Source organism: Heloderma suspectum, chromosome 3 (genome assembly GCF_057233095.1).
Source record: "Heloderma suspectum isolate Gila_16-S chromosome 3, 16-S_ref, whole genome shotgun sequence".
Classification (NCBI taxonomy): Eukaryota; Metazoa; Chordata; class Lepidosauria; order Squamata; family Helodermatidae; genus Heloderma; species Heloderma suspectum.
The window spans coordinates 115,473,560-115,488,172 of NC_139460.1; the positions used below are offsets into that span (position 1 = coordinate 115,473,560).

The 14,613-nt window shown below is 50.6% G+C and overlaps 2 protein-coding genes across 2 annotated transcripts; both read left to right on the top strand.

The window, feature by feature from the left end:
• Positions 1 to 4,530: 4,530 nt before the first annotated feature.
• On the top strand, positions 4,531 to 10,336 carry LOC146350103 (uncharacterized). Its single transcript, XM_084841765.1, has 3 exons — positions 4,531 to 4,706; positions 5,515 to 5,682; positions 9,351 to 10,336. The coding sequence occupies exons 1-3, from the start codon at positions 4,550 to 4,552 to the stop codon at positions 9,938 to 9,940; spliced, it is 915 nt and encodes a 304-aa protein (XP_084697891.1). The 5' UTR covers positions 4,531 to 4,549; the 3' UTR covers positions 9,941 to 10,336.
• LOC146350104 (uncharacterized) lies at positions 6,777 to 8,903 on the top strand. Its single transcript, XM_084841943.1, has 2 exons — positions 6,777 to 7,935; positions 8,851 to 8,903. Exons 1-2 carry the CDS (start codon positions 6,777 to 6,779, stop codon positions 8,901 to 8,903), a joined length of 1,212 nt encoding a protein of 403 aa, XP_084698069.1.
• Positions 10,337 to 14,613: the final 4,277 nt, after the last annotated feature.

Sequence of the window (14,613 nt, forward strand, 5' to 3'; positions counted from 1 at the left end):
CAACAAACTGTGGCAAATTCTTGAAGAGATGGGAGTACCAGACCACCTTACCTGTCTCCTGAGAAACCTGTACGAGGGTCAAGAAGCAACAGTAAGAACCAGACATGGAACAACTGATTGGTTCAAAATTGGGAAAGGAGTACGACAAGGCTGCATATTGTCACCCTGCTTATTTAACTTATATGCAGAGTACATCATGAGAAATGCGGGGTTTGATGAATCAGAGGTCGGAATTAAGATTGCTGGGAGAATTATCAATAACCTCCGATATGCAGACGATACCACCCTAATGGCAGAAAGCGAAGAGGATCTAAAGAGCCTCTTGTTGAGGGTGAAAGAGGAGAGTTTAAAAGCTGGTTTGAAACTCAACATTAAAAAAACTAAGTTCATGGCATCTGTCCCCATCACTTCCTGGCATATAGAAGGGGAAGAAATGGAAGCAGTGACAGATTTTACTTTCTTGGGCTCCAAGATCACCGCAGATGGTGACTGTAGCCATGACATTAAAAGACACTTGCTCCTTGGGAGGAAAGCTATGGCAAACCTAGACAGCATAGTAAGAAGCAGAGACATCACCTTGCCGACAAAGGTCCGTCTAATCAAAGCTATGGTTTTCCCAGTAGTAATGTATGGCTGTGAGAGCTGGACTATAAGGAAGGCTGAGCGCCGAAGAATTGATGCTTTCGAACTGTGGTGCTGGAGAAGACTCTTACGAGTCCCCTGGACTGCAAGGAGGTCAAATCAGTCCATCCTAAAGGAAATCAACCCTGAGTGCTCATTGGAAGGACAGATAATGAAGCTGAAGCTCCAATATTTTGGCCACCTAATGCAAAGAGAAAACTCCCTGGAAAAGACCCTGATGCTGGGAAAGACTGAAGGCAAAAGGAGAAGGGGACGGCAGAGGATGAGATGGCTAGATAGCATCACGGATGCAATGAATATGAACTTGAGCACGCTCCGGGAGAGAGCGCAGGACAGGAAGGCCTGGCGTGCTATGGTCCATGGGGTCACGAAGAGTCGGACACGACTGAACAACAGGAACAAATTTTAAAATATCTCTTCCTCTTCAGAATTTGACTCAAGCCCCAGTCTCACAGCATCCCTTGGCAGTGGAACAAATGTCTTACATAGGCTGGTATATTCAGAGTTGGCTAAAAAGTGATGTCTGTGAAAAGTCACAACCAAACATTCATTTGAAGAGGAGGAAGCTCATGTTTGAGCCAAGATCTGTCTCACAAAATCTATCTATCTATCTATCTATCTGTCTGTCTGTCTGTCTGTCTGTCTGTCTATCTATCTATCTATCAAATGTATATTCTGCATTTCCACCAAAAATGGCACTCAAAAACAAAACAAAAGATTAATTAAAACATAACATATAAAACAAATGCATTAAAAACACAATTAAAGCACAAGAGTAAACAAAATAGACAGCACGTGACCAGTTTTAAAAGCCTTTCAGCAGCAGACCAGCTTACATGCCAAAGGCTTGCCTGAATAGAAATGTCTTTGCCTGCTGACAGAAGAAAAACAGAGAGGGAGCCAACCTAGCTGACCAGTAGCCAGTGAACCTGTTGTAACAAGGGAGTCACATGACATGTGCCATCTTACTGGCCCTGGTCAAGAGTCTGGCTGCAGTTTCCTGGACCAGTTGAAGTGTGTAATCCAAAGGATAACCATGTTCCATGTATTAGTCTGGGAAGTGAATCAGGCTAGTTCACTTTACAAGGCACAGCAAACAAAATCCTCCAGCACCCTTATACAGAAGACTGCTTACACCCCACTCCCATAGCTGGATTATGGAAGGTGTATGGGAGCCTTCCCCAACCTGGTGCCCTCCAGACATTTTGAACTACAACTCCCAGGATTCCTAACCACTGGTCATGCTGGCTGGAGCAGATGGGTTTTGAAGTTCAAAAGATCTGCAGGGTACCAGTCTGAGGAAGGTGGTGTACAGGGAAGCCTGGACCCAGGTGTTGCAACCCTACAAAAATATTAATTTGGTCGACTATACTACTTTAAAGTTGTTCTCTGCTGCCCCAAAGAAGAGCCTTTCTTGGGTGTTCTGAAGGCAGGTGGGGAGTAGTTAAGACAATAAACTAGGTGTTGGAATCCCTGTTCTAAATATCACTGGATGGTCTTAGGTGACCCGGTGTCTCTCAGCTTCCCTAGCTGTAATACGGTTGATCTTATTGGGATGTTGTAAGCATTACTGGAACACCAGATGTGAAACACTGACCATTTAGACCAGGGGTAGGCAACCAGTTTTTGGGCCCATGGGCACATCTGGTGATTTGAGAAACTGTCCAGGGCATCACCCACAAAATGGGCATGCTGGAGATGGAGGCATCAAGCCTGCAGACACCTGCTATCATCATTTCCTAAGAACTTCTCTGAGCCCCACATCGATCTGGCCCTGGAGGAATTCATGGGAAAAAGATGAAAGCAACTAAAGGCCTCAGCTTGATGTGAAGTGATCCCCGCTTCACATCAAGCGATCCCAGCTTCACGTCCCAGTAAGAAACCTTGTTATTTAAAAAGAATAAAAATTAAAAGTAGGAGGTGTAGGGTACCTTGGCAGGCACCAAGAAAGATATTAAAGGGTGCACTGGTTCCCACCCCTGATTTAGGGAAAGTGCTATATAAATGCCAAGGCTGCAGTCCTATGTACATTTACTTGATGGTAAATTCTATTGAAGATAGTGCTGTGCTCAGTCATTTTTAGAAGAAGGAATACAAATGGGATGTTTCTCAGTCAGAACCATAGAGAAAGAATGTGATGGGAAAACATTCTGCTGTGAACAAAAAGTTGAGGGTTCAACTAGTGGTGTGCCAAAAATTTCTCCTACATTTTTTTCAACCATTCTTATTCAATTTGATAGAAAAGAAATTGCTTTCGAAAAGAAATTCAAAGGATGAGAAATTTCAGAGAAATTCTCATGGGTTGGGTTTGGGGTTCTTGGGCTTACCTAACTTATGAGATGGCTGAGAAGTGTGAACGAATGTCCTGTCTGTCATTGTACAGTAATTTCTGTGACAGCCTGTAGCCTCCTCGGCTTCCTGCACTTCACTTAGAGCCATAAACAAGTCCTGCCAGACAAATCTGATCTCATTTTTTGATCAAGTAACCTGCCTTGTAGACCGTGGGAATGCTGTAGACATCATATAGCTCGACTTCAGCAAGGCTTTTGACAAAGTGCCCCATGATATCCTGATGAGCAAACTAGCTCAAAGTGGGCTAGATGAAACAACGATCCGGTGGATCCACAGTTGGCTACAGAATCGGACTCAAAGAGTGCTTATCAATGGGACCTTCTCAAACTGGGGAGAGGTAACGAGTGGGGTACCGCAGGGCTCAGTCCTGGGCCCAGTGCTCTTCAACATTTTTATGAATGACTTGGAGGAGGAGGTGCAGGGAATGCTGATCACATTTACAGATGACACAAAATTGGGTGGGATAGCTAATACTTTGGAAGACAGAAACAAAATTCAAAGTGATCTGGATAGACTGGAGCACTGGGCAGAAAACAACAGAATGACATTTCATAGGGATAAATGCCAAATTCTGCACCTAGGAAAAAGAAACCAAATGCACAGTTACATGATGGGGGATACGTGGCTCAACAACACAACAAGTGAGAAAGATCTTGGAATTGTTGTCGATCACAAGCTGAATATGAGCCAACAATGTGATGTGGCTGCAAAAAAGGCAAATGATTTTTTGGGCTGCATCAATAGAAGCATAGCTTCCAAATCCCGAGAAGTACTGGTTCCCCTCTACTCAGCACTGGTTAGGCCTCATCTGGAGTACTGTGTCCAGTTCTGGGCACCACACTTTAAGAAGGATGAAGACAAACTGGAGAGGGTTCAGAGGAGGGCAACAGAGATGATCAGAGGACTGGAAATAAAGCCCTATGTATGAAGAGAGACTGAAAAAACTGGGCATGTTTAGCCTTGAGAAGAGAAGACTGAGAGGAGATATGATAGCACTCTTCAAGTACTTGAAAGGTTGTCACAGAGAAGAAAGCCATCTTTCTTGATCATCCCAGAGTGCAGGACACGGAATCATGGGCTCAAGTAACAGGAAGCCAGATTCCGGCTGAACATCAGGAAAAACTTCCTGACTGTTAGAACAATACGACAATGGAACCAATTACCTGGGGAGGTGGTGGGCTCTCCCACACTGGAGGCGTTCAAGACGAGGCTGGACAGCCATCTGTCAGGGATGCTCTGACTTGGATTCCTGCATTGAGCAGGGGGTTGGACTCGATGGCCTTGTAGGCCCCTTCCAACCCTACTATTCTATGATTCTATGAGGAAGACATCATGAGGCAATTCCTCTCATGGGGCTTTATAGAAATGCTCTACCCGGCGCCAGCTTGTCTGGCTGAAAGGGGGGAGGGCCATTGCGGGCGGGTGGGGTGATAAGACGTATGGGCCTCTGATTGGTGCACCCCAGTCGCACCACCATTCGGGGAGGAGCAGGCCGAGTTGTCTTAAACTTGACCCCCTCCTTATCTCATCTCTTTGGCGCAACGCAGCTAAAGACATGACGAGGGACTTTGGCCTGCTGGAGAACAGCTTTGTCCTCGTTCCAGCCGCCTGGACCCAGCGTTCTTCTGCGCACCAAAATCTTCACTTTACAGCTATTGACTTGCTGCTGGCCGTCGGGAGAGCCAACGTTGCTGCCTCCGGGGCAGTTATTGGTGATATCATTCCGCCTCCCTCCCTCCCTCGCCGGCTCCTTTCCCCCGCCTGTCCGTCTGTTCTCCTCGCTCTCCTGCCCGCTCGCCCACCCGCCCGCTCAACCCGCCCGTTTGCTCAATTGCCCGCCCGCCCGCTCGCTCGCTCGCCTGCCCGCCCGCCCGCCCGCTTGCCTGACTGGTCCGCCGGCTGCCGGGCCAGCTCATGGCTGCCTGCCAGCCGGCCTGTCTACCTGGCCGCCGGCCTTGCCGGCCTCTTCCTCCTCGCCTTGCCGGCCTCCCGCCAGTGCCACCTCGGCCTGAGGTGTTGTCCCGGTGAGAAGCGCCGGTGGGCGGGTGTGCGCAGCGCTGGTGTTTGCCGGCGGCAGCACTTCAAGCTGCGGTCTGCCTGCCCCCCCCACTCATCTTCATCCCCAGGCCTCTCTGTCTTGGTCTGGAACTTGTACCTGCAGATCTTAAGACTGCGGGGTGGCTGCCTATTGTCTGGGGTGCCCAGTGGCTTTCTTAACTCTTTGATAGCAACTAGGTTAATTCACCTCCTGCAGCATGCATCCCAAGAAAGGCCAGGGTGGTAAGAAAAGGAAGGGGAGGGCCCTGCCCCCTCTCCCCAAAAGATCGCTGCCAAGGCCCGATTCTGACTCTGATGAGGACGCAGACCTGGTACTGGCATCAATTCTTTCTTGTTTGGAAGCTGCTGAGCATTCCTCGGGGATCTCTCCTCCTCCCCGGGCCAGGCACAAAAAATCCTCAGTGGTCCAGCACAAGCGAACGCGACAACAGACCCAACGCTCGTTGCTCCTTTCTATTTCAGATCGCCTGGATGCTATTGAGGCATCCACCTCCTCTTCCTCGGCTCTTCCAGAAGGCTCACCGCCTTCAGCAGAGCTCCTCCCTTCTGCTGCCTCATCTTCCCTGGGTGCACAAGCAACAACCTCGGTTTTTCCAGCTGGGGATCAGAGCATGCCCACGATTGGTACAGGTGAGACCGCTTTGGCACCTCAATTCGCCTGGCCGGGTATGGGGCAAATCAACTCCTGGGGTTGGGTGCCGGGGGTTACCTTTCAAAGCGGCCCAGTCCCCCCTCGTACACTTCCTTCAGTTATTTCAGGCCCCGCAGCTAGTACTCCTCAGCCCGTTGCCTCGGCCTCAACTCCTAGTTCAGCTGCTTCATCAGCCAGCCCTCCCAGTTCTTTGGGGCCTGGCACTTCATTCCCCTTACTACTACTGGCAGGAGACGCCACTGCGCCTGCTCCGCCATTAGTCCAGCCTCATTTGCTTAACGTCGCCTCCGCCAGTGTTTGGCAGGGGCCCGCCGGTTCGGTTAGTGACCCCCTAGCTTCCCTACCTCCTTCCCTGCTAGCCCCACAGTTGTCCTCAATTGACCCATGCACCAACCTAAGTCGTGGATCTATGCCCACTGGTGCGACGTCCTCCCCTATTGGTTTTCACTTAACCATTGCTACTAGAGAAAAGATATTGCGGGGTGAATTTATCGATGTCTTTGCCCTGCTCTTTCGTGAGCCCGAACCCAGTGACAAAGATAGGACCCATGACCGGGATCTTGAGCGGAGCAAAGCTCGCAAGGTGCCTCGCACCTGGGTGAACTGGTTGCCAGGCTTTTTAATTTACGCTGGCATCCTCCAGCAGAGGTTCCCTGAGAGGGCTTGGGTTCTCACCAATACCTCGACATAATATTCAGGGCTTACTCCAAATATGAGGGGAGCGCATGGCTGGCTTACGACGAGGCCTTCCGAAGGAGGGCCATCATCGACCCCTCCATGCGCTGGGATCTGAAGGACCAGGACCTTTGGCTCCAATTCATGACCCCTTCTAGGCCAGGCTTTGGCGACAGGTCTGACAGCGGCCATATCCTGGCCAAGCTGTCACCCGCAATAGCCACCAAGACTATTGCAGGTCCAGGGGTTCAACACTGCTGGCTGTGCTGGGAGTTCAACTCCAAAAGTTCCTGCTCCCATAACCCATGCCACTTCCAGCACAAGTGCTCCCATTGTGGTGGTCAACACTCCTGCTCCTCTTGCCCGAGAGCCAGAGGTTGGAGAGATCCCCCAAAGGATGGCCGGGGTGGCAGAAAACAGGGCGGTGGGTATCCTCCCCCTCCCAAAGAGTCCCAGCCCAATTAAGATTGTTCCACTCCTTCAACTTCTAGGTCGTTACCCAAATCAGCAGGCAGCAATCTACTTGGAACGCAGCTTTACATTGGGTTTCAGGATTCCCTTTACGGGCCTGCGCAGGCCGTATTTGACCGGTAACCACCGGTCTGTTCTTAGCATGCGGCGCCTGGTGCAAGATAAGATTAACAAAGCAGTTCAGTCAGGTCGAGTCATCGGCCCCTTTTCCTCGCCCCCGCTACCCAACCTGAGGATTTCCCCTTTGGGTATTATACCCAAGAAATCACCCGGTGAATTCAGGTTAATTCATGACCTCTCTTTCCCCAAGGGCCAGTCAGTTAATGATGAAATTCCAGATTACCTATGTTCCGTGCGTTATACATCCTTTGTCGCTGCGGTAGCCATGATAAGAGCTCTGGGCTGTGGGGCATTGATGGGCAAGTGTGATATCAAATCCGCTTTTCGCATTTTGCCTATCAATCCTCTGGATTTTGATTTGCTGGGATTTTCCTTCCAGAACAAATTTTACATCGACCGCGCTCTCCCTATGGGATGTTCCATCTCTTGCGCCATGTTTGAAATGTTTAGTACCTTTCTGGAATGGGCCATACGGGACAAGACGGGCTGCAGCGATGTGGTCCATTATTTGGATGACTTCCTGTTTGCTGGACCTGGGGATGGCAGTCAATGCTCTGACCTGATTAGGGCATTCATATCCCTTTCCTCAGACTTGGGTTTCCCTTTGGCACACGAGAAGACAGAGGGCCCAACTGTTACTTTGACATTCTTGGGGATCGAGCTTGATACCCGCGCACAGTGTTCTCGTCTCCCCCACGATAAATTGGTGATACTTAAAAATAAGCTCCAGTCCATCTTGCACCTTCATAAAGTCTCCCTTAGAGAACTACAGGAAATTGTTGGCCATCTGAACTTCGCTTGTAGAGTGGTTGCCCCCGGCCACGCATTCCTGCAATGGCTCTGCTGGGCAATGCGGGGTATTCAACTCCCGCATCATCGCACCAGAGTCACCTCTGCTATGCGCATGGACCTGCGGGTATGGCTTAAATTCCTGAGGAACTTTAATGGCATCTCCTTTTGGAGGCGTGAATTACTTCTACGAGCCGACATGCAGATCCATTCGGACACGGCTGGCACCTTTGGTTTTGGGCTAATTTGGCGAGACCGGTGGTGCCTGGGCCAGTGGCCAGAGACCTGGGCTGCCAGCGGTATCAATCGGGACCTCACCTTTCTGGAATTCTTCCCCATTTACGTGGCTGTACATATTTGGGCAGACTTGATGGCCAACTCTGTCGCCCTTTTTTGGTGCGACAACTTGGCCGTAGTGCATGTCATTAATACATTATCCTCTAGAAACCAAAGAGTCATGGATTTAGTTAGAGCATTTACCCTCAAATGCCTACGCCACAACATATGGTTCCGCGCCCGCCATGTGCTGGGTCTGTGGAACCCGGTAGCCGATGCTTTGTCATGAAACCAGATCGACAGGTTCCGTGCGTTGGCTCCATGGGCCCATCCACTGCCAGACCCCATACCAGACGAACTGTGGGAGATTGGCGCTCTCAAGTCAAACATGCGATCCTGAATTCTATAGCCCCCAGCACTAGAGCTGCCTACGAGAGAGCAGGTAGGGCGTTTGGCACCTTCAGGTGCGGGCTTCAGTTGCACGATGTGTGGCCCTTACCTGTGGACCACTTGTTACAATTTTGCGTACATCTGCATAACAAGGGACTATCTGCTAGGACCATTTCGGGGAAGCTCGCCTCTTTGGCCTTTTGGGCCAAAGTGCGAGGGGTAGAGGACTCCACCTCAGATTTCTGAATTAGGAGAGCTGTGCAAGGCTGGGCACAGATGTTTCCTGCCCTGCCAGACTCCAGGCACCCTTTGTCGCCAGTTATTCTCACAGGGCTTCAGGCATTGTGGCCCTCCCTTTGCTCTTCTCCATGCGAAGCATCCCTCTTTCACGCTGCAGCTTTAACAGCCTTTTTCGGGGCCCTCAGGATTTCAGAACTGGTCTGGGCCTTCAAATCCGACACCTCCGGGTGGGCCTTGAGGTATTCAGATATCCAGATCCAGCTTAGCCTGATTCACCTACATATTCGACGTTCAAACACCAATCAGGCAGGCAAGGGAGCATTGGTTACCTTTAACCAGGCCCAGGCCGACGAGTTATGCCCGGTCAGGGCCTTGCGGGCTTTCGTTGAGCACCACGGGGCAAGTGAGGGTCCCCTATTTTGCCACGCGGATGGTTCACCACTGACAAAGTTCCAATTTTGGGCAGTCACTAAGGTAGCCTTGACCACACTGGGTCTGGGGCATTACCGTTTCGGGACTCACTCATTTTGTATTGGGGCAGCCTCTACGGCAGCTGCCATAGGTTTTTCATCCAAGCAAGTGAAAGCGGTAGGGAGATGGCGCTCCAGGGCCTTCCGCTCTTACATTCGCAAGTTGCCTGATGCTTCTTGATGATTCTCTTCGCCTTCCCCAATGTTTTATTTAGATGGGATTCGACCAACGCCGATACGGGTGCTCATTTGTGGGCACAGTATGGTTTTTTGGGCTGCCTGCAGAGCTGCTACGTCAGCCTTCGGATCCCGGCTGCAGTTTCCCCAACAGGTGGTGATACAATGGCTCGGCCGACGGGGTATGCGATGGGACGGTCTTCTCCCCACACTCTTTCAACGAGGTTTGGTCAGTTTCCCTCCACAAGTCCTGCTGTTACACTTTGGAGGGAATGACCTGGGCTACAAGCCTGGAAAGGGCTTGATGGAGCAGGCGTTGGCCGATCTGCAGACGATCCGACATTGCTGGCCGGGGGTGACCATATTATGGTCCTCAATGCTCCTGAGAATCATGTGGAGGGCGCAGAGCAATGCGGCCATGGAAAGGGCCCAGCGCAAGGTGAATAGAGAACTAGCACGTGGGTTGTCAGAGCATGGCGATGGTTGCATCAACCACCAAGGAATTCATTGGACTAGGAGGGAGCTTTACAGGCAGGACAGCGTCCACCTGTCAGACATCGGCAATGATTTATATTTGGCCGATCTGCAAAGGGGCCTGTGGGAAGTTCTTCTGCGCAGGTGGGGGTAGTTGCACAGGCAATAGGCCTGTGACTCCTGTGGCGGCTAGGACGGGCAAAACTGGAAAGGGAGTAGGGATGGTGTGCACGCAGAGGCACCTTATGGTGACAGGTGACGCCTGAGGGCCCCCCGAACGGGTTGTGTGGCTCGGTGGGGGGATAAGGGTTGCCTGGGAGACCAACCCTACTCACTCACCCAGGTGTTGTGCGGCACCGGGTTGGGGGTGACACCGGAAGGTCTACCTCCCCCAGAAGGGGCAGTTCGGAGGGATGGCGAGATCACCGCCACCCCTCAGGCTGGGTGTGTTTTTGCCCATGAAGTGTCAGCTAGCCGCTGACACAGTTAGATGCCCGTCCTAGTTACCCCTTTGCAAATATTTCAATAAAATGTGGCCCAATTTTCAATCCAAGCTTGTTGTCTGCGTCTTCTTTAACCCATCTCCACTTGCAATTATAGAATCTCTGTTCAGGAACTGTAGGGGGCCTGGGAGGCTGTAGAGCAATTAAAAGATGTGTAACAGAGAGAGAAAACACACACAGCATCCTTAGCCACCTCACAGTGACTAGGTAAGCTCAAAAATACCACCAAAAGAAATTTAAAATTCTGCCTCAAAGAAGTGGAAGCCTCAACACAGTTGATTCTGTTGCCACCAACAGAAGCACTGCAATAAACCAAAAAACGCTTAGGAAAAAAGGAAGAAGCTGTGCTAGAACCCCTGCCAATAGTGCACCCTATCTGTGAGAAACTGTTGGATAATTTCTTATTCCCTAGGAGAAATTCAGTGAAATTGTCCCCCCAGTTTTGCTGCCCACAGACAGACTGGAAAAATTTGAGAGGCCATTTACACACAGCTCTATTCAAACAAATGCTTTACATCATTAGTGCTGTGATTTCAATTTGGACCTCAAAGTGTTACAAAGGAGGGAAAGGTCCTAGAGAACCACCTGCTTTGAGGTAAGGCACTGACTGTTAATATGGATTTTCAGAACATTTTGAAGACTCAATGCAGTTACCACTTCAGTATCCCTGTGGAGGATCATGTTTGGTTCAAAGTAGCCCTGCACAGAGAAGAGCCAAGCTTCCACCCTGATGGTTCTCATTTTCCCAATGTTAAATTAATTCTGTTCCAATTATGCATAGATCACATTTTTTTTTAGCCTGCATGAAAAAAAAATTACATAATTTATTGTGATTTTTAAAAAATGTATTTTGATATTCATTTTTTTCAAATGTACATATTTCTATGTGCATTTTTTCAAATATACATGTCTTTCCCAAGCCAAGTTTCTATTGAATAAAGCATTTTTTGTGCACACTTTGCGAGCAGAGATGGGTTAAAGAAGATGCAGACAACAAGCTTGGGTTGAAAATTGGGCCACATTTATTGAAATAGCTGCAAAGGGGTAACTAGGACGGGCATCTAACTGTGTCAGCGGCTAGCTGGCACTTCTTGGGCGAAAACACACCCAGCCTGAGGGGTGGCGGTGATCTCGCCATCCCTCCAGACTGCCCCTTCTGGGGGAGGTAGACCTTCCGGTGTCACCCCCAACCCGGTGCCGCGAAATACCTGGGTGAGTGAGTAGGGTTGGTCTCACAGGCAACACTTATCCCCCCGCCAAGCCGCACAACCCGTTCAGGGGGGCCTCAGGCGTCACCTGTCACCATAAGGTGCCTCTGCATGCACACCATCCCTACTTTCCTGTTTTTGCCCGTCCTAGCCGCCACAGGAGTCACAAGCCTAGAGCTTGTGAAACTCCCCCCACCTGCGCAGAAGAACTTCCCGCAGGCCCCTTTGCAGATCAGACAGAAATATGTTATTCACTACATGAGACAGGCGGACACCGTCCTACCTGTAACGCTCCCTCCAAGTCCACAGAATTCCCTGGCGGGTGGTGCATCCATCGCCTCATTCACATGGCCATAAGCCATTTCTCTGTGCACTTTCGGATGTGCCCTGCCGCTGGCAACGTCATTCCAGTCCTTCACATTGATCCATGGGAGCAGTGAGGGCTGCAATAGGCTACTTCCGGCCAGGTATGCCAGACCAAGGCCTCTCAACCAAGGCCTGTTCGATCAGGTCCTTGCCTGGCTTACAGCTGACGTCATTCCTCTCAATGTGCCGCACCTGGACCTGCAGAGGAAGACTGACAAACTTTGGTGGAACAGAGTGAGGACTGGACTCCCACCGCCTGCCACGTCTGTGAAGCCACTGGATCCTAATGTGATGGGGTGACAGAAGCTGACGTCTGAAGACGACATACAAGCCCTTCGTGCAGCTCCAGACATCATAATGTGCCCATGTAAGAGCACCCGTACCGGCGTACGACGAGTCTGCTGGTCTCAGGAATAAGCACATTAGGCAAGCAAAGCGAAAATTGTGTCAGGAAGAAGCGAACAACTTGTGAATGCAGGCTGAAATGCTGTGAAGCCCCATTTTCGAATGTCCTAACGTGCCTGAGAGAAAAACCTCCAGCGGCTACCATGGAGACTGCTTCGATGAAACAACAGTGGGCTCTGAACTGCAAATTACCTAGGCCTAGGGGGGTAAAGCTAATGTAGAAACTGCCCAAATTGCCTTTAAGTCAACAATAAGCTGTTGAAGTGATAAAACGGAGGCCCCTCCTCAGACCCGTGGCATTCCATAAACCCATAAGGTGCCGACGGGGCCTAACCCATTGACTTGCGTTTGGCCGTGGGCCACTGCCGTGCCCTTGCCATACCGATCAGTTAGAACACCACATACGTAAATGGGTTACATTGGGCCAGACCTGTACCTTGAAGCATATCAAGGCCCTCCGGGACCAGTCGGCCTTGGGAGCCCAGAGTAACCCTGAATTCCTAAGGAAGGGAGGTTGAAGAAGGCCATTAAGGCTGCTAGGTGGGACAGGGAAACGTCTTACTGGAAAGCTGAAATGGAGGGCCATTACACCCCGAGCCCAAAAGGGGTATCTGGAGAGAGAGGGTGGCTAATTTACTAAAGCAGGCAACATCTATGCCCAACACTATATTGCACGCCGAACCCTAAAAACTGACATGGAGTCAGTGAATCCCACCATTGTGGGCCAGAAGGCTAAATGGCCAGCTTGCGACTTATGGTCCCAAATAGTCTGTTGTTCTTTAAGGAGGCGCGAAATGCGGCGACTGATCTATAGATAAGGGTCATGAATCCTAACGCTGAAGCTTTGCCTAATGCGCAGCACACCCTACCTGCTCTGTCGCAGGTGGCTCCTGTACGGAGAGCTATGGAGTGCAGACTGGCATGCCCGGCTTCAGTATCCCGGTCCCCTGTAGTACTGCAATGATGGGATCTGGGAATGGAGCACCCACGGGGCTAAGGCCCGGAAGACGTTGACCTAATTTCATGACAAGGCATCGACAATTGGGTTTGCCTAACCCAGCACATAGTGGACCCAGAACCTGATGCTGTAACACCGACTCTGGAGGACGAACACACTGACACATGACATGACCCTCCAATTTCAGGAGGATGGAGAATGAATAACGTAGTCATGTTGTCATACCGGGGGGGGGGGGGTTACTGACTTGGCTATAAGGTTATCTCAAAATGTGCCTGGCAGCGGCAGCAGCCTCCACTCTACAGGCCACTACCCACAGCATGATCGGACCTGCCCTAAGAATCTGAAACCCCTTGGAGATAGCGGCAGAATGTGAATCCGGCTTTGAGGAGAGGCTCACGCTTCCAGAAGGAGGTGCCATTAAAGCACTACTAAGTTGAAGCCTTGCCTGATGTATAACTGCTTGGCGCTATCCCTAAAGGACCTGAAAGTTGTCCAGAGGGAGGCGAGAATAACCCTAAGAGTATTGGATTGGCTTCACCGAATGTTGATGTGGGAGACTGGCCCTCAGCCTTTTGTGAGCTAAGAAACACAGAGGTAATAGGAAAGGGGAGCAATACTTGCATTAGGTCAGAACTTTGACCGCCGTCTTTGGACTCCATGTAACACATGCCCCTCAGGGACCTGTGGACGGGATCCCAGACCAAGACAGCTGCCTCATCGAAGAGATGTGTCGCACTGAGCAGAGATGATCAGGGATCTCATGATTAACTGACTGGCCCTACAGGAAGAGGTTACGAATCAGGATAAACTCCCTAGAGGATTTCCTGGGCACCATTTCGAAAAGGGGAGATCCTTAGAGTAGATAATGGGGTTTGGAAAAAGGGGGGAGCTAAAACCCTTCCTCCAGTACTGCCTTGTTAACCTCTCCTGAATCTGTCGACGCCTGGCGAGGAGAAATGTCGCTTACAAGGTAAGGATGGCCTATGCTGACCTAGAGAAAAAAAGGGGGGGTCCCTAGAACCTAGCATAAAACCGTGTTCTAAGTCAAGATGCGTTCTAACTAAGCAAGGGCCATCCAGAGCTTCCTACTGCCTCGGCTTTTCCACGGGGACCCTACCATCCCCGGGCATTGGGCAAGAGGTGCATGAGTGCTGACTGCTACAAGGGAGCACTCACGACGGACACTGCACGTGTCCTGGGCGTATGTGCCCTTGGGGCTTTATTCCTGGCACAGATAGGAGTGCTGAAGCAGCGGACCCGCCATAGGCCAAGGGCCAGTGCGGGAGACCGCCTGGTGAATGTGGCCGCTGCCAGATCCATCGCCGAACCTGGCCAGGAAGGAGTCAAAATTGGAGCGAAAGGTGCTGGTCCAACAAGTCCTTGC

Coding starts and splice junctions, on each gene's coding strand:
- LOC146350103 (XM_084841765.1), top strand. CDS start 4,550: ATGACGAGGGACTTTGGCCTGCTGGAGAACAGCTTTGTCCTCGTTCCA. Junction 4,707..5,514: donor TGCCTCCGGGGCAGTTATTG/GTGATATCATTC, acceptor TTTCTATTTCAG/ATCGCCTGGATGCTATTGAG. Junction 5,683..9,350: donor CATGCCCACGATTGGTACAG/GTGAGACCGCTT, acceptor TGTTTTATTTAG/ATGGGATTCGACCAACGCCG.
- LOC146350104 (XM_084841943.1), top strand. CDS start 6,777: ATGGCCGGGGTGGCAGAAAACAGGGCGGTGGGTATCCTCCCCCTCCCA. Junction 7,936..8,850: donor TGGCATCTCCTTTTGGAGGC/GTGAATTACTTC, acceptor CGGGGCCCTCAG/GATTTCAGAACTGGTCTGGG.